The sequence below is a fragment of the Chiloscyllium plagiosum genome, chromosome 35 (genome assembly GCF_004010195.1).
Source record: "Chiloscyllium plagiosum isolate BGI_BamShark_2017 chromosome 35, ASM401019v2, whole genome shotgun sequence".
In the NCBI taxonomy this organism is placed as follows: Eukaryota; Metazoa; Chordata; class Chondrichthyes; order Orectolobiformes; family Hemiscylliidae; genus Chiloscyllium; species Chiloscyllium plagiosum.
In genome coordinates this window covers 6,576,560-6,601,317 of record NC_057744.1, presented here as the reverse complement: position 1 = coordinate 6,601,317, position 24,758 = coordinate 6,576,560, and the positions used below count along the sequence as shown (strand labels likewise).

General features: G+C 41.1%; 2 protein-coding genes across 4 annotated transcripts in view; both read left to right on the top strand.

The window, feature by feature from the left end:
- gig2o (grass carp reovirus (GCRV)-induced gene 2o) overlaps nt 1-7,095 on the top strand; it is a 69,464-nt gene extending 62,369 nt beyond the window's left edge. Inside the window, exons 6-7 of the mRNA XM_043676408.1 lie at nt 3,088-3,186; nt 5,942-7,095. Coding sequence (XP_043532343.1) covers nt 3,088-3,186; nt 5,942-6,457 — 615 coding nt within the window. The 3' untranslated portion in view covers nt 6,458-7,095. The remainder of the gene's footprint in view (nt 1-3,087; nt 3,187-5,941) is intronic.
- A 7,653-nt stretch (nt 7,096-14,748) lies between these two features.
- Nucleotides 14,749-24,443, top strand: LOC122540615 (G protein-activated inward rectifier potassium channel 4-like). Of its 3 annotated transcripts, none has more exons than XM_043676570.1 (4): nt 14,749-15,005; nt 18,504-18,721; nt 21,326-22,592; nt 23,742-24,443. In XM_043676570.1, the coding sequence occupies exons 2-4, from the start codon at nt 18,506-18,508 to the stop codon at nt 24,059-24,061; spliced, it is 1,803 nt and encodes a 600-aa protein (XP_043532505.1). In that variant the 5' UTR covers nt 14,749-15,005; nt 18,504-18,505; the 3' UTR covers nt 24,062-24,443. The 3 variants fall into 3 exon arrangements, with proteins under 3 accessions (XP_043532505.1, XP_043532504.1, XP_043532503.1); XM_043676569.1 differs by having other exon boundaries at nt 14,750-15,005; nt 18,498-18,721; XM_043676568.1 differs by lacking the exon at nt 14,749-15,005 and adding an exon at nt 15,061-15,241 and having other exon boundaries at nt 18,498-18,721.
- The last annotated feature ends 315 nt before the right edge of the window (nt 24,444-24,758 follow it).

Genomic DNA, 24,758 nt, shown 5'->3' with positions numbered 1-24,758 from the left:
TACAGCAAAGGTTTTCACACTGCAAAGGAAACATATAAATATTCACAGTTTCGCTGAACAAATAGAAGCAAGTTACAATGTATGACATCCAAAGAGGTTGTAATTCTGCATGCTTTTGGGAAGCAATTATCTTAATGAGTAAATTAATGGTTGTAACTGGAAAACCTCTGTGAGATCTCTTTGTCAGAAGTCACACAACTCTAGTTTATCATCCAACATGTTTATTTGAAATCACAAGCATTCAAAGCACTGCTCCTTCAGACAGAGGTGAACATCCCTGAGGGAGAAACTAGTACAAAACCTAATCAGAGTTTGAAATAAGTGCTCTGGTCACACTGAAGCTCCATTCTCAGTTAGGCAACACAAACCAGACTGGTTTGCACTATTACTGGATTTTCATGTCAGGGTGTGTCAGAATACTTTCAAACAGATTGATTAAATTAACTTGTTTGATTTGTCAATGACTATCGCCACATATATCTTGATGAAATGTTTTGTTTTGCATACAGTTCCTTCACAGGCTGGAATGAGTTTCGTTTAAGTCTGATAGGGAAATTTCACTTTTGTTTCTGCAAAAGTGTACCATTATCATATCTGTTTCAGGATGATTGTCAGTTCATGTGTTGACCATTTTTGGTAAATTGAAAACAGGAAAGAGCAACTGCTAAGCACTATTTTCATTTGGGGAGCGGTTTGCACGCTAGCCTTTTGTGGTTATGTTTCCTCACGGGGGTGGTATGCCCAAGGGGACAGTCTTTATCTGAGTGTTCACAATGCTGTCAGCCAACACTGGTATGTACTATAGCACATTGCCTGAGCGTCGTTATCTTTTAATATCTTTTCATGAGTTAAGGTCAAGTGTACGCCTTCAACCCCTCATGGTTGTTCCAGTATTCAAACTGTCTGACGCTTACCTCACCTCTACGAATCTACTTTCTTCATATCCTCTGAAACTGTTATAACTGAGATTAGGAGAGTGCCATATCACTGTAGCCCAGTTGGCTGGACAGCTGGTTTGTGATAATCAGTAATGCCAACAGCATGGGGTCAATTCCTGTACTGGCTGAGGTCCTGCCTTCTCAATCACACCCCTGTAACCTGTGCTGTGATGACCCTCAGCTTAAACTATTTAATGAGAGAGTGGGGGTATGGTAACATCACTAAATAATGTCATAAAATATTTCCTGGATACTAAGGTGTACAGTTAAATACTTCATCCATATCTGATTTTCAATAACAAGATTTATTAATCAGGTTTAATATTCAACATAATTATTTGCTGATTATCAAAAGAATACTGATTCAAAGATGCAGCAATAATTGGTTAACATAATACAGTCAATAATACAGAAGGAAAAATGTTAATTCCTCTAAATATCCTGATGAAGGGCTTATGCCCGAAACATCGATTCTCCTGCTCTTTGGATGCTGCCTGACCTATTATGCTTTTCCAGCACTATACTCTCAACTCCTCCTTCCTCTAAATATCCCCAAACACAGTTATTTTAGTTGCATATTGCAGAAATACAACATTCAAACTATTTTCTTCTTACTTATAAGATTTCCAAATGCTTGGACCAACATTTATCCTCCAACCAAAACCAACACAGAGAGCCCTGTGAAGGAGGAGAAAGGGACAGTTGCAAATCAGCACCCTTTGTATTGACTCCGGTGAGGATGAAAGTGGTAAGAATAGAAAACCGACTGCAGGTTGGCTATAACCCCTCTCTGCATGACTGCTTAAGAACAATCTCACGTTTAACGTCATGTCATTCACCAACCTAACCCTGGGATCTTGCTGTGTACAAATTGTGTACTGATTTTTATCCATGAGAGTGGCAATTATGCTTTGAAAAGTATACCATTTGCTACCAAGTTCTTGAAGTCACTCTTTTTAAAATTCTTTCATAGAATGTGGGTGTCACTGGGCCAGCATCTATTTCCCATCCCTAATTGCCCTTGAGCTGAGTGGCTTGCTCAGACAGGCAAGAGTGAACTACATTGCTATCGGGGTCTGGAGTCACATATAGGTAAGGACAGTAGGTTTCCTTCCTTAAAAGAGATTAATAAGCCAGATGGACTTGTTCAATAGCTGTTACAATTAGATTGGTTTTAATTCCAGACTTCTATTGGATTCAAATTTTCACCATCTGCCAGTGTACGATGTGCTATGCCCCAGAATATTAGGTTGATTTACTAGCCCTATAACGTTACCACTACACTGTCATCTTTAATTCATTTTCTCTTTCAAGACAACTGTAAGTGAAGGGAAATATCATGTTCTAGCTCCTCATTATATCACTCCAATCTGCTTGGGATGGTCTCTGCTGAAAGACTGGATGTCATTTTAGCAATATAAAAACAGAAATTACTGCGATTTCTCAGCATGCCTGGCAGCATCTGTGGAGAGAAAGCAGAGTTAACATTATGAGTCAGGCGACCTTTCTTCATAGCATCCTGAAGAATTGGTCACTGGACATGAAATAGGCAAAAGTGAGGACTGCAGATGCTGGAGATTAGAGTTAAGATTAGAGTGGTGCTGGAAAAGCACAGGAGGCCAGGCAGCATCTGAGGAGCAGGAAAATCGATGTTTTGGGCAGGAGCCCTTCAGCAGGAATTCCGATTTTCCTGCTCCTTGGATGCTGCCTGACCTGCTGTGCTTTTCCAGCACCACACTAATCTTGACACTGGGCATGAAATGTCAACTCTGCTTTCTCTCTCCACAGATGCTGCCAGACCTGCTGAGCTTTTCCAGCAATTTTTATTTTTGTTTCTGATTTCCAATATCTGCAGTTCTTTGTTTTTTGTTGTCATTATTGCTCTCCTCCCTTTTTAATCCCAATCTCTGATCTTTAAGTGATCACAGTTGGATGGGTCAAGAAAGGAGAAACCATTCTTGATCAATGAAAATAATATCAATAATTAATATCTGAAAGGTAGTGAAGGCTTGCAAACCTGACTTATCTGAGCGATTCCTGAGGAAGTGAGGGGAGGGAAGGAAGGTCCATTACAAACAGTAAAAGTTTGAAGGAGTTGGGTGTAACTTAAGTTATTTAACTTAGAACATCCTTCATATTAAAATTTCAGGTTATGACAAACAATATTGAGAAAAGGAAACTGAAACTGAAGCTAATAAAACCCAGATATGCATCTGTCGCTTTGCAGAATAACAGACTCAGGCAAGAGGTAAGTGTCAAAAAAACTTCATATAGTTCAGTTCATTTTTAAGTTGGAAAAGAATTAAAAAGGAGATGAGGAAAACATTCTCTGCTCAGCACGTTGCTAAGATCTGGAATTTATTGGCAGAAGAGCTATGAAAGCAGATTCACACAACTTTACAAAAGGAAATTGGGTAAATATTTTGAAAAGCAAGCAGAATGGCAGGAAAAGCAGGGGAATGTGATAGATGTTTGAAAGGAACAGAACAAAAAGAAATGGGCCAAATAAGCTCTTTTAGTGCCTTAGTACGATTTTTAATAATTGTGTTATTGAATAATGCAATGCAGGACATCGACAGCAGTGTATGATCTTTTGTTGACTTAAATGAGAGGAGAACAACAAAAACTAATACTGCGCCTTTGGGATTAAGACAGTTAAGGCACACGAATGATCTATGTGTGAGACAATTAGAGTCTTCAAGTGCACGAGACAGTTTAACAAGATTTCTCTCAGTAAATTGTTCAGCACAGTGAAAGATTACAAGTTTAATTTCAGAGGTGAAATTAATACACTGCCACTTTATCAGTAAGGAAACAATAGCACTGAAATAGATTCCCAGTGATCAGTTGAGTCTAAGAATGAAATATAATATTATGATATAGTTGGAAGATTAATCATTGTGGTTAATCTGAGTTTCTCCAGCATTTTCTATTTTTCTTTATTAAATTCATCCCTTACAATGTTGTCTTCATGCTTTGTGAAGCTTGTAATTCAAGATAAAGATCTTGTTAGTTTTAGGGAGTGTCCAGTTGGTTGTGTAACGCTTTCTACTTTATCTTTTCTGGTTGATGTTACCACATTAAAATTGAAAAATACAGCTACCATCCCCACGATGATAGTGCCTGCCCCTGTGAAAAATATTGTCAGGTCTATGGGACAACTCCGTTTTTCCAAACTTGCTCTCTGGAAAATGATTTCACTCTGGTGAAATTACATCTAGAGTGTTGTGTGAAATTCAGGGCAGTGTGTTAATAAATTCTAACAAGGGGCAGGAATGAATTCTAACAAAGAACAGGAAATGTTACTTTTCACTGAAATTAGTGATTCTTAATTGTTATGTTTCAGAATTGTGATTCATTGTGCAGAAATAGAAACAATTCTCCAATTGCATGAGAATTGTCACCTTCATTGCTGTCAAATCAGAACAGAAATTCAAACATATTTTCTATAGAGATCAGATAACTGAGATTGCTAGACATAATAACAAAAAGGCGAAAGACAAACGTTTATGCACCATTTTGCACAGTACAGGACAGTTAAAAGAACTTTACAGCCAGTGAAGTAATCATAGAATAGAATCCCTACAGTGTGGAAACAGGCCCTTTGGTCCAATATATCCACACCAACTCTCTGAAGATTAATCCACCCAGACCCATTCCCCGAGCCCACATATCCCTGAACACTGTGGGCAATTTGGCATGGCCAATTCAACCAACCTGCACATCTTTGCATTGTGGGAGAAAACCAGAACACTTGGAGGAAACCCACACAGACAGAGAATGTGCAAACTCCACATGGAGAGTTACTCGAGATTAGAATTGAACCTGGGGCCTTGGTGCTGTGAAGTAGCAGGGCTAGCTACTGAGCCACTGCGCTGCCCCAAACTTTGAGGTGTAGCCATTGGTTTAGTGTATGAATTATGCAGCTAATTGACGCAGAGCAAACTCTCACAGTCTTGGATAAAACAATAATAAGTTAATCCACATTTATGATTGAAGATTAATTGTTAGTCAAGACACTGGTCAGATATACCCTCCTGCTCTTTGAAATTTTATATCCAGCCAAGCAGATAAATAAAGTAAGAGCAAATTACTGCAGATGCTGGAATCTGTACTGAAACAACAAATGCTGGAGATCACAGTGGGTCATACAGTTTCCATGGAAAGACAGCAAGCTAATGTTTTGAATCTAGATTACTCTTCATCAGAGCTCTGAACATTAGCTTGCTCTCTCTCCATGGATGCCTTTGGACCTGCTGTGATCTCCAGCATTTTTGGTTTTCAGATAAATAAGTCCTTCGTTTGACTTTTCATGACTGTTGGCCTGGATTTTTGTACTGAAGTAGGAATTGAATCCGAAACCTTTGAATGCGAGGCAAGTATAATATCAAAGGATCTGCAACTGACACAAAGTGCTGAAACATCGGATTTTGTTTGACAAAACAAATCACCCAAAGTACGATTTCAAATACTTCTTTAATAGAGCTGCTGTTGATGATTGGGAAATTGTTATGATGCCTTGAACAACTTCTCAAGGCTGAAGACCATTATTTTCCTTTGTTTCATTTTGATTCTGTCCCTTTCTGAGGTGCTGGCACATTGCCACATCATCCCCGAGGAGCGACCTTGCTCTCTGAGCCTTGGCTGTGGGCGTAAGATGGGGATTTTTTGGCATCCGAGTAAAAACCAACTTTTTTCTTTGCCAAACATCCACGGGAGTGAGTGCTCTTCATCAAGTGAGAGAACTGGAAAGCTTTAAGGAAAGGGGTCAATTGCTGCAGTCCAACAGCAGAGACCAGCTTTCTCAGTTTGCACAGTTTTGTGATCAAACACTTTGCTCAAGGTAAGTGGACTTTTCAGGGTAAGTGCCACTAGTGAAGTTTACCAATGAGCAGTTATGACATGAGGGGAATATAATTTGGTCTAACTGAAGGATTCATGACAGAATTAAAGTGTCTTCTTCTGGATTTGTTTTTCCTTTCTTTTGTTAAAGATCAAGTTGAAAAATTCATCCGATTACCATGGCATATGCTTACGGAAATATGTGGGCTGAAGAAGATGCACCTGGTTTCATTGAAGCATGTCTTAAAAGCTACGAAGCACCAAAGAATGGCAAGATCTATGTGATGTACCATGGAACCTCTATCTTCAACGTGGATGCCATTCAGAGGAATGGTTTCTGCCAATCTCCTAAGGGCATGCTGGGCCGCGGAGTCTATGTCAGTCGGGACATTCAGAAAGCCTGCAGATATCCACTGGATGCTCCTGACCATCAGAAGGTTGTGCTTAAATTAAGAGTTAATGTGGGAAAGGTCAAAATGATAGATTACCAAGGGCACCCATTGCAGAAGACATGGCATGATCATGGTTATGACACGGCCTGGTGTCCTCCAGGCTGTGGCATGGTACCAAGTGGTCTGGAGGAGGACTGTGTCTGGGATCCCAGGAGAATAAAAGTTGTTAAAATAATTCATCAATCAATTCAGCCAAGCCCACTGTACTACCCCGATTGTTACTGAGTGGAATGGAGACCTCAACTCCTTAAATGGGATAACAATGGTGGGGTTGGGATGGGGAAGGAGGGAAGTGGAGGATATTCAGGAAAACTCTTACCCTGATATCCTCCCTAGGGCTAGGGAGGGAAGGTTCAAACCTGTTGTCACTCTGGAAGGTGGCCTTTGGTGAATAACCTGGGATGTAGGTTAATGCTCTATAATCACAAATCCTGCCAAGCACTCATTAGAGTAAAGTTCTTGGAGGCTGTCCTCCTGGCAATGTGTCATACATATGCAGCACCATCAGAGCATTGTTCTCATCCATGTCCCAGTAACCTTCAGCGCCAGGAGTGGAGTCTCTGCAAAAACACAACGTGTTTACATTCACACAGGAAACACGGCTATTTTCCCAATGCACTGAAGGGTCACCACCAGCTGTGAAACAGGCCTTTAAAGTGGGAACTGAGTCACTGGGGAGAAAAGACAGTTGATGTCACGAAATATTTTACAGAGGTTCAGAGGCACAAGATGCAATATTTTTCTTGAAATCCAATGTGTCAATGTGATCACTCTGTAACATTCTGTATACACACTTTTGGTGATTAGAAAAAGTATTGTTATTTGCATTTCATGTGTTCAGCTGAATAAAATCATTACCTGTCTTTTTTTTGTGGTCTCTCAATACTTACTGAATGGGTTGGATGCTGAAAAATGAATATTTGCCAAGCAATTTTGAAATAATCATTCTATAGATGTGAAAGACAATGGCAGGATGGTGTATTGGCAAAGAATATTCTTTGTTCCCTCTGCTTGGTGGGAATTAGCTGGAATGGAGGTTAACCTCCAGGAGACAGCCCATGCTCCTTTCTTTCCACTTTCCACTTTATACATTAAGGTGGCAAGTCTCATGTGTGAACACAGTAGAAAGACAAAAAAGAACAGAACTGTCCATAAGTCTGCTTTTTAAACAGGAAGTTACTGGGGCAAGGTTTCAGCCAGCTCAGGAGAACAATGTGCAGTGTAGTTAGCAATTAGTTTGTTGCAAATAAACCGGGTGACCCACTGATGTTAGCAAGCATATCAAACTGATTATTTTGTGTTCTTACATATAACTATTTTGAAAAATGCCAGTATAATTGAAAAAAACTTGCCCAGAACAGTCATCTTTGAGTTAGCTCAGCATTTCTGGCATTGTGCCCTTGTTTGGAAAGCTTGACTCATTCAATACTTCCGACAAAGGCTGGGCCTAGTATGTGGAAAGGATGTGTTACTTTTTTCCGGGCAAATGGCCATGGGGCAGATGAAAGACAACAAGTAATCCTTCTGACTGCTTGCAGTCCCGTAGCATTCTCGGTTATTAGATGCTTAACTTTCCCCGATGCACCAGGTACTGAAAGATTTCAAGTGTTGACGGATTTAGTTAAGGAATATTACAACTTCAAACCTCCTCTAATTCTGAGACACAATTGGTTTTACTCGGCTGTTGGAAAAACACGGGAATCCATATCGGGATTTGTCATGAGGTTAAGATGACTGAATGAGCCATATGATTTTAAAATGAGATGCTGAGACACCGTTTGGTATATGGGTGTAATGACATTACCATGTAGAAGAGCCCACTGGCTGAAGTCCAATGGGACTTCAAACAGGAACTACAACTGGCTCTGTCATTAGAAAATGCAGCAAGTGGAGCATGTGAGCTACAGGGTATCCCAATGAGAGTGGATACCCTCACCTGTCCAAGGGACCTTGGGGAACAGAGGTCAGCTCACAGCAAAATCCCACAAGTCTTGCTAAATGGCTACATTTTCTTCAGGATCTGGGTTGGCAAGCCTTTGTTGTTGCTGCTGGAATGTAGATCAAGATAACAAAGGAGTCTTATGAGGCCTGACTTTAGTCAGAGAGCTCACAGGCTGGTATCCAGGAGAGTGCACACCCTGGAAAATCCACCTACTTGTGGTTTGGTACAGTCACGTTCCTGATGAAGGGCTTATGCACGAAACACCGACTCTTCTGCTCCTCAGATGCTGCCTGAACTGCTGTGCTTTTCCAGCGTCACTCTCTTTGACTCTGACTCTCCAGCATGTGCAGTCCTCACGTTCTCCAAGGAACAGTTAAATTGCTAAGAAACATCCAAATCTGAACCAATTAAAATAAATATCTGGCTAAAGGGTCACCCAGTTTTCATGGAGATCGATACCAGCACAGCTGTATAGTGGTTGCAGAACTCGTCTTTAACAAGATTCACTGTAGACTCCAACCCTTACATTTGTACAAGACCATGGACAGACTGACAGCATACACCAGGGAGCTGTTACAGATTAAGGGTATGACTTCAGTTCTGGTTTCCTATGAGAAACAGTTGATGCAGCTACCTTAACCTTCTGTTGGGACATAAGGCATGGCAAGTGTCTGAGGTATCAGTGGGGGGGCACTTTGGGGCCAGTGATCATAATTCTATTGGTTTTAAAATAGCTATGGAAAATGATAGACCTGATCTAAAAGTCAAAGTTCTAAACTGGAGTAAGACCAATTTTGACAGTATTAGACAAGAACTTTCAAATTTTGATTGGGAGAGACTATTCGCAGGTACAGGGACAGTTGGAAAGTGGAAGGCCTTCAAAAATGAGATAGTGAGAGCCCAAAGATAGTATGCTCCTGTGAGTGTGAAGGATTGGATGATTGGAGAATTTGTGGCTCTGGTCAAGAAAATGAAAGAGGCATATGGCAGGTGCAGACAGCTGGGTTTGAGCGAATCCCTTGACGAGTATAAGGTCACTGGGAGTATACTGAAAAGGGTAATGAGGAAGGAAAAAGGGGACACGAGATAGCTTTGACAAATAGGGTTAAGGAGAATCCAAAGAGATTCTACAAATACATTAAGGACAAAAGAGTATCTAGGGAGAGAATAGGGCTCCTTAAAAATCAGCAAGGCTGACTATGTATGGAACCACAGGATATGGGTAAGATACTAAACAAATATTTCATGTCAGTATTTATTGTGGAGAAGGGCACAGAAGTTAGAGAACTTGGAGACATAAACAGTGATATCTTGAAATGTGTTAATATTACAGAGGGGGAGATGTTGGACTTCTTAAAATGCATGAAGGTGGATGAATCCCTGACACATGATCATCTGGTGTATCCCAGAACTTTGTGGGTAACTGAGTGTTGCTGGGCCCATTGATGAGATATTTGTATCATCAGGAGCCAAGGGTGAGATGCCAGAAGACTGGAGGGTGGCTACTGTGGTGCCATTATTTGAGAAAAGTGGTAAGAAAAAGCCAGGGGGAACTATAGACTGGTGAGCCTGACTAGATTAATTTAGGGTATGTTGTCGGCTTGGACGGGTTGGCCTAAAGGGTCTGTACCTGTGCTGTTAGCCTCTATACATCCTGGGGTTCTATTCAGAACATTCATTAACCATTTCCTGAGAAGCAAGTTGCCATGGATGCTTGACTTGGTAGCCATGCTAGGTTTGGCCAACATGTTGAGATACATTAGGCGAGACATCAAACTTGCGATTACATCATGATCTGGAAGGAGAGGAAGCTGGGAATCGTTGGCCCAGCTGCAACCTTGCATCTTGCGACCCGAAAATGAAGGGTGAAGACAAACCCTCATTGGTTGACACCTACATGTCACAAGCTCCCTGGTACTGCACCATCAATTCGGTCACTAATTCATCTACCAGGGGTCAAAGGTTATATTTGGTGGTACAGAAGGCACTGTGGCATTTTCTGAGTCCACAAAAAAAGCTTGTGCAGCTCTCAGCCCTTGTACACCCACTCCATCACTGCAATTACTTCCTTGATTGTCCTTCAGGTAACCACTATTTGTTGACCAAGCTGTCATTTATCACCTTTATGCTAGACTTCTCCTTGTTGGTGTTTGATTAAGACATTGCCATTAAAATAATGTTGGACTTCCACTGTAGTCTCTGAAGGGTCTGTCCTTTGTTTCCACTGGTCGCCCATTCAATATTTAGAACTTCCCCTACAGTAAACTGATATTCATGTGTGTAATTGTGGTGCTCAAAGCAGCAACTGTTTTAATAGAAATGAAACATGCACACACTCTAATAAAAGGATGATACACTGTTGTCTTAAGATCATAAGAAATGAAGGCAGGAGATGGTAAGGACCTTGGTAGGACCTTGGCAGGACCTTGGTAAGGCCACATTTGGAGTACTGTGTGCAGTTCTGGTCGCCTCATTTTAGGAAAGATGTGGAAGTTTTGGAGAGGGTGCAGAGGAGATTTATCAGGATGTTGCCTGGAATGGAGAATAGGTTGTACGAGGATAGGTTGAGAGTGCTAGGCCTTTTCTCATTGGAACGGCGAAGGATGAGGGGTGACTTGATAGAGGATTATAAGATGATCAGAGGAATAGATAGCTTTAAGCGGCAATTGGATAGGAATATGGATAGGTGCTTAAGCTAGGACAAATGTTTGGCACAACATCGTGGGCTGAAGGGCCTGTTCTGTGCTGTATTGTTCTATGTTCTATGTTCTATGGTTATTGACCCATCAAGCCTGTTGTGCTATTCAATATGATCAGGGCTGATCTGATTGTGGCTTTAACTCCAGCCTGTCCCACATAACCCTCAAATACTTTGAAAAACTTCTAACTCATCCTTGAATCTACCCAACAATTTAACATTCACAGCAGGCAGGAAAGTGGATTTGAGGATTATCATATCCGCCATGATCTGATTGAATGGGGAAGCAGAATCAATGGGGTGAATGGCCTACTTTTGCATCGTATAGTCTTTCTGATCTCCCTGTGGAAGAAAGTTTCAAAGTTTAATGTTCGTCAGTTCTTGCTTGGTGAAAATATCACCACTATCAAGATCAAGAAGTGTTGAACAATCTCTCCAACACTGGTACGGACTTTTATTCCCCTCTTAATCCAATTTACAATCCTGGTCAAATATCAATGACAGGCCTTCAGCCATTGCACATCTGTATTGAGCAATTCTCTCATTAGATTCCTCCAAATGTGTTGTTTCTCTGTCAAAAGCCTCCTTAAAATGTGTCATTGTGTGTATGTGAGAATCTATAATATTGTATAGGTTTGTTTATGACAAGTTGAGTATGTGCATGTATTCCTTTGCAAATGTAAAAAAAGTGTGATGCCTTTCCTTTTAAACAACATCCTAACTAGTTAATTTACTTGATCATTAAAAACTGAATTACTGTAGCTATTTCATGTGTGGTGAATTGCTTATCGACCATATTAACAAAATATGGCAGAAATACGTTAGTGTCGTATTGATACAAATGTCTTATAAAATATTTATTATGCAAATTAAATTTCATTCTGCCAACTGATTGATGTGGGCAGGATGAAATACTGCCATCTAAAGTACATTTGTGTATCTGAAGGAAGCAGTGGGTTACAGCAGTGAAATTTGAGTTAACTGAAATACAATTAACCTTGACGTTTGGTGAAGTAACAAAACTACAAATAGTTGAAAATAAGATAACCAGGAAGAACGATATTTGAGTGAAGTGGGCAGAGGAGAAGGAAGCCTCCACTTACTTGTAGCAATGGTAGGAAATGCAATTTGAACTGGGGGAGGGTAGGATTAGTATTTCCGATTGCTAGTGGAGTAGACAACAGGAAGATGGGTGACAGTGAGGGATGGAAGAAGGGCACAATCAACTTGAACAGGGGGAATGAAGAAAAGTGTGTGGGTAGGGAACGGCAGAGTGAGAAGTGTGAATTAAATGTCAGGTAAACAGCGTGTGACCTGGTGATTCAAAAAGGAGGAAGAGTTATACTCTAAACACGTCTACAATGTGAAAAAGGGAGTTTACAATTAAATACGAACAATTATCCACAATCAGTTTATTGCAGATGTCATGTCCACAGTAAATATGCGAGACTGGATCTTTTTAACATCAGTAGCTAATAGCCTAATGTGATCCAATTAGCTCAATAACAGGGATTAACCTTTAGTGACATCATGAATGTAGTTGACCCAGTGTTGTTCCAGGTCATTTCTATTCACAGTATATCCCTGACTGAAGATTTTCCTATTGCAGCCTCTGTTATACACACATGTCTTCCTCAATGTCCTGTACAATAACCAGCAGTAGTAATGTAGAACCATTTCTCCACAGCAGGATTATCCAAAACACAGCCAATTAGACTACAAATAGTTGTGGCAATCTCATTTCTGACTGGCTTTTCCCATCAGAACCTTGATGGCGTAGGGGTTTGGAAAGGATGGGGGTGGGGGCATGGGACAGAGTTGGGGCGAGCAGGCTGTGTCACAGTGGGTTTGATACTGATGGACAATAGAAACGTCTTCTTTTTCTGGTGAATGCTGGCGCTCAATGTTTTGGGATGTGGGCCTGGAAAATTCAGAGCTCTGCAGGCACAACAGCCTCCCAATCCTGTCTCCACCTTGGCTCTTTTGATCAATGCAGGTCCATGAGTTGTAGGCAGACAGTTATGAAGAGCCTCACTGAGTGATTCCTGATTGGATGATTCTTGTTGGGATGGGTTTTGAGGTGACATAGGGTGGGGTTGATGTTGGGTTATGATCAGCTAAATGGGCACCGAGCACCAGGCTGCAGTGGCAGATATCCAATCGGGCTGCCTGAGACTTCATCCCTACTTGGGTGTTTCAGTCAAAGGCTGACCTGCAGAATGCCTCCCACACACCACTGGTGGCTTGGCTACTTCTTGCATTATTTTTCATTCAACTTAATAGAACTGGTGGACAGGGCACCATCTGGTTGAATCATACTCCCACTTGCTTACCAGGTGCTGTAGCTTCTCTGGGTGCCTCACCTTTACAAGATTTCAGACCCTGACCAGACTGATTCCTGGGATGGTGGGACTGATGTATGAAGAGAGGCTTGATCAGTCAGGGCTGTATTCACTGCAGTTTGGACGACTGAGGAGGGATCTCATAAAAACCTTAAAAAATCTAATTGGATTAGTCGGGGTTAATGGAGGAAGGATGTTCCTGATTACTGAGGAGTTGACAGGATGGTGTGGTGACTCAGTGGTTAGCACTGCTGCCTCACAGTGCCAGGGACCCAAATTTGATTCCAGTCTTGGGCAACTGTCTGTGTGGAGTTTGCACATTCTCCCAGAGGCTGCGTAGGTTTCCTCCAGGTGCTTTGGTTTCCAACCACAGTCTGAAGATGTGCAGGTTAGGTGGATTGGCCGTGCTAAATTTCCCCATTGTATCCAGGGATGTGCCGGCTAGGTGTATTGGCCATAGGAAATGCAAGGTTACAAGAATGGGATGGGTCTTGGTGGGATGCTCTACAGAGGGTCAGTGCAGACTCAGTTGGCCTCCTCCTGTGCTGTAGGGATTTTTTGAAGCAGGGGTCTCTGTCTAAGGATATGGAATTGGCCATTTAGGACTGAGATGAAGAGAAATTTATTCACTCAGAGAATCATGAGCCTGTGAAATTCACTAATACAGAAAGCAGTTGAAGTCAAACATTGAATGCTTTCAAGAAGAAGTTATGGTTATTAAGTTTAATGGGATCAAAGGGCATGGGGCAAAAAAGGAATCAGGATCCCGAGTTGGGTAATCATCCATAATCATTTTGAATAGCAGAAAGGCTTGAAGGGTTGAATGGCCTACTCCTGTTCCTCATTTTATTGTTTCTATGAGTGCACCAATCCAGCAATGAATGGGATGTATTTGGATCTTTACCCACGCAGACGCGATTTGAGATTGTTCTCCAACCAATGGAAACTTACATTACGTCGACAGAAGATGGATTTGGAAGAATTCTGAGGCCAAACTTGAATGACCAGTGTGTGATCCATGATATGTCCCAGTTCCTCAGTGTCAAACTGGATATAAAGGATTATCCGTATCCTATGGAACTGATCCCAACAATTGAGATTGATGAGTTTGGTTGAACGTGAGTGGGCAGATTTCAGATGGAGAATGAACACTGGCATTAGGTTATCAGGCCTGTTTCTGTGTTGCAATATTTTGGTACGCAATCTTGTAGCTAGCTACCTGATGAAGGAACAGTGCTCCGAAAACTACTACTTCCAAATAAACCTGTTGGACTATAACCTGGTGTTGTGCGATTTTTAACTTTGCCCACTCCTGTCCAACACTGGCACCTCGACATCTCGCCCAGGATTGTGCATGGTTTAAATGTGCACTGACCATTGGGTTTGAGAGGAAATAATACTAGTTAAGAGATCTCTGTCAGTCTCTGACAATGGCCTGTACTGAATTCACTGTAGAATTCTTCCCAAGTCTAACCTTTCTGATTAACTTATCTTGAAGTAATGCTGCGTGACATTGAGGCAGATTAATAAGGAGCCTCAGTCATCGCTTCCAGCTCTCGACATCTTCCCAAAGGCATCACTCCACACGGGAGAAAAAAAAGTAAATCTGTCTTTGGACATGTATCAGGCTGAACACTGGGATTGAGATTTCTTTTGTGTTTCGATCAGCTTGGTTCTTTCTGGAGAGAAGCTGGGGGGAGACTGTAAGAATTGTCTTTACATGTTTGTCTTGAAACACCAGAATCGGTTCAAATACGGTAGTGGATTTCGAGTGGAACTGAATTGCAGCAGGTACTTTATTTAAAGAACGTGATCTACCTTGTGTGTCTCTTTGTGAAAGTTAACATTTTACGTAGTGCACTTTTACTCATCCAACTAGCTTTTGTGAAAAAGTGTGAAGAGCAAGTATCTAATCAAGCTGTTCAGAAATGTTATTACACAGCTCAGGAGCAGGTGGGACTTGAAAATGCACACATTATGGCTTCAAGGCGGCGATGCTGTCATTGTAACAGACCAGCCTTCTCAAGGTACAGATAATATTCTGATATTTGCATGCTGTATCAGGATTAGTAATCAAACGATAATCGGTATTTTCTGAAATTTCTCAATAACACCTATGTGATGTAGACAATTTGTGGGGATTGTTGAGAAACAAATTACAGTGAGACAATTAGATTAGATTAGATTACTTACAGTGTGGAAACAGGCCCTTCGGCCCAACAAGTCCACACCAACCCGCTGAAGCGCAACCCACCCATTCCCCTACATTTACCCCTTTACCTAACACTACGGGCAATTTAGCATGGCCAATTCACCTGACCTGCACATCTTTGGACTGTGGGAGGAAACCGGAGCACCCGGAGGAAACCCACGCAGACACGGGGAGAATGTGCAAACTCCACACAGTCAGTCGCCTGAGTCGGGAATTGAACCCGGGTCTCTGGAGCTGTGAGGCAGCAGTGCTAACCACTGTGCCACCGTGCTGTCTATCATTGTATTAACAATGATCTGCAGTAAAATCTCTTAGAAACCTAGTTTCCTTAAAGTTGGTCTCAATCAGACTGGAATAAATCACCTGACCGGAGTAGATCACGTTGCGGAATTGAAACTGGAAAACATGAGTCATATGGTGACAAGAGGTGAGATGTTGTTCTGTGGTTTGGGCAGAGACCTTTTGTATATTTCAAACTAAGAGAGATTCTTGATTAGTCAGGGAATCAAGAGTTATGGGGAAAACACAGGAAAGTGACATGCGGAAAGTTGGATCAGTCATGGTGCCCTTGAATGGCGAAGCAGTTTGAGGGGCCAAATGGTCTCTTCATGTTTTTATTTTGTATGGCCATGAGCTGTCGGGGCAGCTGTCCTCTGACACTGCTTCAATTGATCTGGGAGTGTTTAGAGCTGCAGTAGGTGTCAGAGTTGGAAAGTGAACCATTTCTGGGAGCAGAATTTTCACTTTGAAAAATGATCAGGAAAGAAAGGTACTGTCACTTGTTCCAGATGAGGATAAATAAAACAGCGCTTTCACTGTCAGCTTAAGTTAAATTTTCTGATTGCATAATGTTTCATAATCTGAACATAAACATGTAACTGTTTATATTATTTGAGGCTGAATGAGAAATTTCTGTTGCCAACTAACCAGCATGTCATGTCAGGAATGGACAAGCACTTGATGTGGTCAAACAACATTACTACATCCCGAGTCTGAATGGTGGCAGTAACCTGACTAGTTTAGGAAGGTTTTGTACCTGAGTTAAACTAAATCATGGAGGAGTTTCAAACAGTCATATTCAATGTTTCCCACTGTTACAACAAATCACATTTATATAGCGCCTTTAAGCTAAAACATTCTATGAAAGGAAATATGACTTTGAGCCACATAAAGAGATATTAATCAGAGGAGGAGAATCTTAGTCAATGAGGTAGGTGGGTACAATTACAACTTTTTAAAGACATTTGGATAAGTACATGAATAGGAAAGGTTTAGATGGATAGTTAGCCAGGAGCAGGCAGGTGGGACTAGCTTAGTTTGGGATCACAATCAGCATGGACTGGTTGGACCGAAGTGTCTGTTTCTGTGCTGCATGACTCTATGACTCTATGTTGAGTGGTCTTTCGCTTTTCATTGAACATCATAGCACATATTAATCCTGCATCTTTTAAAATAATTGGCTACAACATATAAAAAGGTAATTGAAAGGAATGGCTATCACTTAAGAAATTAAATAGATAAAACGGTTATTAATTTTTGTTGGTGTTACTTTGATCTATGACAGTCATGGTCAGGTCAGTTCAAGTTATAGTGGGAAATAATTGTATTAGGGCACATAAATGTATTTCAGGACACATTTAACTCATGTTGTTTATCTTTATTTATATATTTCTGTCTTAAACTTTTGTGTCCACATTTATAATGAAATCTACCTATGTAAACTTGTCACATTGTGATTGCAACCTCTTGCCAGTAGTGATATGTGGTGCACCAAATCACAGGAGGTAGGTGTGACAGATACAGGAGTGCATCCTGTATACAAAAGAAAGATAATAAAATGTGAAGTGCAGTGCTCCACACCAAAAGAAACCTTTATGGAAAAATCTGATTCATGTTTTAATTCCTGGTCTTTGTTTCAGCGTAAACATTAAACAATTTTTGAAATCAAAGAATTCCTACAGTGTGGAAGCAAGCCATTCAGCCCATTGAGTTTACACTGATCCTCGGAAGAGCTTCCCACCCAGACCCACCCCCTGACCCTGTCGTATCCCTGTAACGCTGCACTCCCCATGGCCAATCCACCTAATCAGCGCATCTTTGGACTGTGGAAGGAAACCAGAGCACCAGGAGGAAACCACACAGACATGGAGAGAATGTGCAAACTCCATACAGATAGTCACCTGAGGGTGGAATCAAACCCAGGTACCTGGCACTGTGAGGCAGCAGTGTTAACCACTGAGCCAGTGTGTCATTCCAAATGGCAAGGATCAATAATGAGCTACCAATAAAGACCATTATTAAGCAGTTGATTTGTAAATATCACAAAACATGCTGAAAACCTTTGAGGTGAATTTATCCATTTGTTCCACAATTTACCCCTCTTGTTTGTGGAATCTAGAGAATGATAGAATAAAGTGCCAAGAACCCATTAGTTGTCTGAGTGTTGTCGATGAATCATTTGTAAGAAGATAGAAATTTAAGGAGACTTATTTGAGTAGCACCTATGGAATACTGCACATATAGGTCCAAGCCTGATATCCATGACATGGTAGGTTCAGTACATCAATCTGAGGACTGACACCAAACAGAGACCAGGACCTTCCCATGGCAAAAAGAAAATGTGATAAATTCATTAAACAATTCTATTTCAAGAGAGTTCTCCCACAGTCTGAATGGATGTCAGGATGACACGGTTTCCTGGTAGATTTCCCTTTTATTTGGTACAGGGAAGGGAACAACAGTGAATTCCAGATTACTCAATGAAGAGGAGGCCCTGTGTAGTTGTCCAGAAAGGCGCAGCAACAATAACTTTGTAGAGGCCAATGAGGAAAGAAGAGCTGGTCTTTAAAAGATTATTCTTTAAGAAGATAATTCTTTACAATTATTAGGAACACTGCTGGCCAAATTTTCCAGTGATCATGAAATACATATATTTGTAAAGAAAACACAGACTTAAACCAATGGGGAAAGAAAAGGTAAATTAACATAGTTGCCTTTAGTATAAGAATGATAGATTCTTCTTTAGGACAGATCTTCGGGAAGTAACACTCTGCTTTGTACCCTATCGTAAGTAATAGCCATGAAAACTATCGCTGTGAGTTCTAGCATGGACCTGTACAGGAACAATGAGATCCACACATATCATCGTATCAGTGCTGCACCAACAAACTGCAAGGAGCAGAAAAGGCTTCGCTATTCAATACCTCCTGCCCAAACTCCGAAAGGCAAACACTTGTTGGCCTATCTCCCAAGGATTCCAATGGACTCAGGTCAATATGGAACGTTTTCAGTAAAGGTAAGTAAATGTATTGAAATTACTAGAGCTAAAGGAGAAAATGTTTTTGTTGTTCAGACTGGCCAGGAGAGATATATAAATCTCCAAGCAAAGCCATCCCAAATTGTGACTTGACCTATTTTTCTTTCTTTCATGGGTTTAGGGCATTGTTGGTGAGACTGGCATTTATTGCCCATCCCTAGTTGCCCAAAGGGCAGTTTAGAGAAAACCACATTGCTGTGGGTCTGGAGTCACATGTAGGCCAGATCAAGTAAAGATGGTAGATTTCCTTTCCTACAGGGCATGAGTGAACTAGATGGTTTATTCCTGACAATCTGCAATGGATTCATGGTTATCATTAGACTTTTATTTCCAGATTATTATTGAATTCAAATTCCACTATCTACTGCAGTGGGATTTAAATCAAGGTCCCCAGAACATTACCTGGGTCTCTGGATTAATCATTTAGTGATTGTCATTGCCTAACCTCTAACTTGAGTAATTAAAAACAGACCAAAAATGAAAGGCTCACCAGTTTTGAATAAAATCTTTGAGAGAAAGTGAGGGCTGCAGATGCTGGAGATCAGAGCTGAAAATGTGTTGCTGGAAAAGCACAGCAGGTCAGGCAGCATCCAAGGAACAGGAGAATCGACGTTTCGGGCATAAGCCCTTCTTCCTGAAGAAGGGCTTATGCCCGAAACGTCGATTCTCCTGTTCCTTGGATGATGCCTGACCTGCTGCACTTTTCCAGCCTCACATTTTCAGTTTTGAATAAAAGCCCACCCCCCACAAGAAGACCTGTTGGATAAAGACATTGTATGGTGTGATACTAGCGCCAATGAGAAAGTTCAGACCTCCTCTTTTTAGGCAGATGTTAAAATCTTAGAATCATAAAATCCCTTTAATGCAGATAGAGGCCATTTGACCCATTGAGTCTGCACCAACCCATCCATACCCACACCATCCCCCACCCTATTCCTGTAACGCCACATTTGCCATGGCTAATCCACCTAACCGTCACATCCCTGGACACTTGGGGGCAATTTAGCATTGCCAATCCACCTAACCTGCGCATCTTTGGATTGTGGGAAGAAACCGGAGTACCTGGAGGAAACTCATGTAGATACAGGATCAATACTCTGCATTAACAGTAAGGTGTGGCTCTCAATAACTGTCTGCCAACCACTGCAGGGAGAATGGGTGTATTATCAGGAGTGGGTCATTCTTGTCAGCGAGAACAGAAGGCGCCAGGGGCATCAGGTTAGGTAAATATTTAGTGGGTACTCATGGCTAGCTCTCATTAAAATCAGCACCTTTAAGGAGAAATAGAGAGAAAGAAACCTCTTTGTCTAATACGTTGTAAGTTACTGCTGGTATGCCTCTCCCCTTCATGAGATGGAGACAAAATTGATCTTGTAGAAAGCAAGGATTGCAGATGCTGGAGATCAGAGTCGAAAAGTGTGGTGCTGGAAAAGCACAGCCAGTCTGGGAGCATCCAAAGGGGCAGGAGAGTTGACGTTTCAGGCATAAGCTGTGCTTTTCCAGTGCCACACTTTTCAACTATGAAACTGATCTTGGGCTATTAACTTCCAAATAGGTGATAGCAGACCATTCTACATTAGCCCCATGTGCCCTTTCAGTTAAAGTGCATAGAAAAAAATGAAGGGTTATATTTTGATTCATTACCATCCATTTTGTTCCACTGTCCAGGATTGTTTCATCCCTAGTAATGTTAGTAAATTAAAATTAATCGCTTGATTTTGTGAACCTTAGAATCAAGAGTAGATACAGCAAGGTATAGCATTGAGATTTACAGACTGCACTTTCAGTCAAATCCAGACACAAATACATAGTTGTCAGAAGTTTGGATAACCACTGCTGTTACGTCCAAGTTGACCTTATTTGTGCTTAGTGTTCAGATTATGAAATTGAAATCAAAAGGTGAACTAGTTTGAGTGATTCCCCAGCATTTTACCAATGTGAAAAGACCCATAATGGAAAACGGAATGAAGTGAAAAAGAAGAGAGAAGATCGGGACTGATCATAATTAGCTTGCTTGAGTCTTAAAGGATTTCCAGTTATGGCACAAGGGCAAGACTAGTCCTACAACTTTATGTGGATTGGAAAGGGGATAACTAAAGTAGCAGATAGTTTTCCAGCAACACATTTTTAAGCAATGATTCTTGATTCCAACACAGAGAGCATAGAGAAATTTACCTTACAGGCATTAAACTATGACAAGTAATTCATTTAGTGGACTCTAACGTCCAATTGAAATTAACAAATCCCTCTGATGCCTGGATAGGTTTGTCTTAGAGTAGGAGGAGCCCATGTGGAAGCAGTTGTCTGTATTGAGTTAAGTGGTCTTGATATGAGCATTGCGATTTGCCCTCATATCCTAGGACAGCAGAAGTTAATTTTGTCTTTGGGTAGGAAGGTTGAACTGGCAATACATGATCAAAGCTGGCAGCCTTTGTAAAGATCTCCAGTCTCCATTGAAGACAATTGGAGGGATCTGTCACCCAAAGTCAGAATTTCCTTAAATGTATTTTATTACTGTAGATGGAAATGCTTAGGGAAAGATAATTGTTAAGAATATTTCAATAATTTTCTTTTCCTTTATAGCCAGAAACCAAGTTGATAGAAACATTGGGAGAGATTCCAAAATCTCCACAACATAGAGATTCCTCATCGTCTGGAAGAACGAGCATTATGTCAAACCTCAAACCATTGGCTGGCAGAGAGAATCGCGAGACACAAACAACAAATGACACATCATCTCTGTATTTAGATTTCGGTCCAGACACAAACTGCTCACCAGCTGCCCCCACCGCAAACCCCAAGCAGAAACTAAGTGTGGCCATCAATGTGGATGAGCATTCCAGGCACCGTCGGATATATTACAGGGGCTCAAATTTGCAAGACGTTAATTCCAAGACGTGGTACCCAAGGCATGCTGGCAGCTTACCCAATCTTCCAAACAATTCTCGGAATTTACGTGTTTCAGCAAAAAGCGTCTTATCTTACCCCGGATCTCCAAAGCAAAGGTGCAAACTGATGAATGACAACCAGCACCAGTTCATGTTTCCATATCAGCAGAAGCGACAGCGTTATGTGATGAAAGATGGGAAATGCCAAGTCAATCTTGGACACATTGAAGAGAAGCACAAGTTCCTTTTTGACATTTTCACTACTGTAGTAGATTTGAAGTACCGCTGGTTTCTCTTTGTCTTCATGATGTGTTATCTTTTGACTTGGGTGACTTTTGGGTTTTTGTACTTCCTGGATGCATACATTAGAGGTGATATTAACCATGTAGGTGAAACTGATTGGAAACCTTGCTTAGAAAATGTGGATGGCTTCATTTCTGCCTTACTGTTATCAATTGAAAGTCAAAGGACAATTGGCTATGGGTCTCGCATGGTAACATCGAATTGTGCAGAAAGTGTCATTTTACTCATAGCTCAATGCATCGTTGGTTCGATGATTGATGCCATGATGGTGGGCTGTGTGTTTGTGAAGATCTCTCGTCCCAAGAAGCGAGCCGAGACTCTGAAGTTTAGTAAATATGCAGTGATATCGCACAGGGATGATGAACTTTGCTTGATGTTTAGAATTGGTGACCTGAGGGAAAGCCACATGGTTGATGCAAAACTGAGGGCCAAACTCATCAAATCCAGACAAACAAAGGAAGGTGAATTCATACCTCTAGATCAAACAGAAATCAACCTTGGCTACGACACAGGGAAAGACCGCCTGTTCCTGGTAGAACCCCAGACCATTAGCCACATCATCAATGAGAACAGTCCATTCTGGGTAATGTGTGCTGAGTCAATGAAGAGGGAACAGTTTGAAATTATTGTAATTCTGGAAGGCATAGTGGAATCCACAGGTTAGTTGCATCCTATCATAACCTCTTAAATGCACCACAATGTGGAACAATGTTCAACATTTTCTGGAAAAAGTGAGGACTGCAGATGCTGAAGATCAGAGTCGAGAGTGTGGTGCTGGAGAAGCACAGCAGGTCAGGCAGCACCCGAGGAGCAGGAGAGTCTGGCTTCTCCTGCTCCTTGGATGGTGCCTCAATATTCTCTGGAGATTTAGAACATTGAGAGATGAACTAATTGAAATGTACAACTTCTTGGTATGAGAGATTGATTTCTCTGGCTGGAATGTTCAGTTATAGGAGTCATATTCTCAGGATAGGTGATTGACTGTTTAGAGGTGAGGTGAGAACATTCTTTACTTCAAGGGTTGTGGATCTTAGGAATTCTCTATCCTAGAAATCTATGATGTCAAACATACTTCAGACTAAGATTGATAGATATTTGACACTGATTGAACTAATGGATTTGGGAATACAGAGAGAAAACAGAATCGATGGAGAAAAGCTGCCATCATCTTATTAAATGGCAGAGCAAGCTGAGGGGTTTAGATGGCTTACTCCTGCTCCAGTTTCTCATGCTCTGAGGAATGGAGGGGCAGTCTAGTGGGGAGAGGTTGAGTAGGTTGGGCCTGTAATCATTGGAGTTTAGACGAATGAGAGGCGATCTTATTGAAACATATAGGATAAGTTGGTGACTTAATAGGGTAAATGCAGAGTCGGTGTTTTTGTTTGTGGGAGGATCAAATTCCAGAGGGCATAATAAGGTGTCACCCATATAAGACAAAGGCGCAGAGGAATTTCTTCTCACAAAGCGTAGTGAATCTGTAGATTCTTTACTGCAGAGGGCTGATAAAACTGGGAGGTTAGTATAGTCAAGGCTGAAACAGAACAGACAGATTTTTACTCAGTAAGGGAATCAAAAGATATAGAGAAAAGGTAAGACAGTGGAGTTGAAAGTGGTCAGATCAATCACGATTCTCATTGAACGGTGAAGCAGGCTCAATGGCTGGCTTTGGCTCCTATTTCTTACGGTCTGGTGCTTCTTATGATCTCCTATCTACATATTTAATCAAGCTACACTTCTCTGTAAAATGTACAAATGAAAGAGCTAAGACAATGACTGATGAGTTGCCCTTTACTTTTGTTCACTTACAGGAATGACCTGCCAAGCGAGGACTTCCTATAAAGAAGATGAGATCCTCTGGGGCCACCGGTTTGAGTCTTGCATCCTCTTAGAGAAAGGTGCATTCCGAGTTGATTACACCAAGTTTGACAAGACATTTGAGGTACAGATGCCACCAGGCAGTGCCAAGGACATGCATGAGGCAAAAGAAATAGAGAAAACATACCTGTCCTCACTCCGTTTGTACTGGGAGAATCTGAACCATTCCTGTGCCAAAGAGCAGGGCCATAGTTTGACTGAGAATTCCAATATTATGGAAGAGAATAACATGGAAGATGTGGGGAATGACTAAAGATTGCAATTTTCTTGTAATTAATTAAAATAGCATTCTGAAACCAGGAGGATATTGAAGAATCTGGAGGATATCGAAGAATCTTTAAAGCCACTGAGGATCAGAGTAGAAATAATTACTCTGAACTTGACTAAGACCTTCAGCAAGATCTACATAGGAAAGGAAATGGAGCATTGTTATTGCAAAGTCTGCAATACTGGTATATATTGGAAACAAAGGTCTAAGGTTGAAAGATTGCTAAGTAGGGTGGGTAGATATTCTAATTTTGCACTTAATGGATTATTGGGAGTCATTTTGAGGATATGATAAGAAACCACAAATAAGATGGCAAGTGGTTTGTGTAAACATTTGACTTGTTGGGCTGAATGGCCTTTCCTCATTCTACGTTTTGAAACTTTTGTGAATGAAGCTTCCTTATTGTTCCTCCATATTGGGGTGTGATACTATACAGGCAAGCCCTAGGCTGCGAATGGTTTCTGAACACAATGCAGGACAATATAAAATATCTGACCTTAAGTATGAGGAAACGTTTGTGAGTTGGATCTTTAAAATTAATATTACACACCCCTGTATGTGATTGCATTTGTAAGTACAAACCTCTGTAAGTTGGATATTCATAATCAGGGACTGCATGTTGTTTCATTATGCTATCACTTATGAGAATTAACTGGATTCAAGTAACAGAGCCCATCTCACT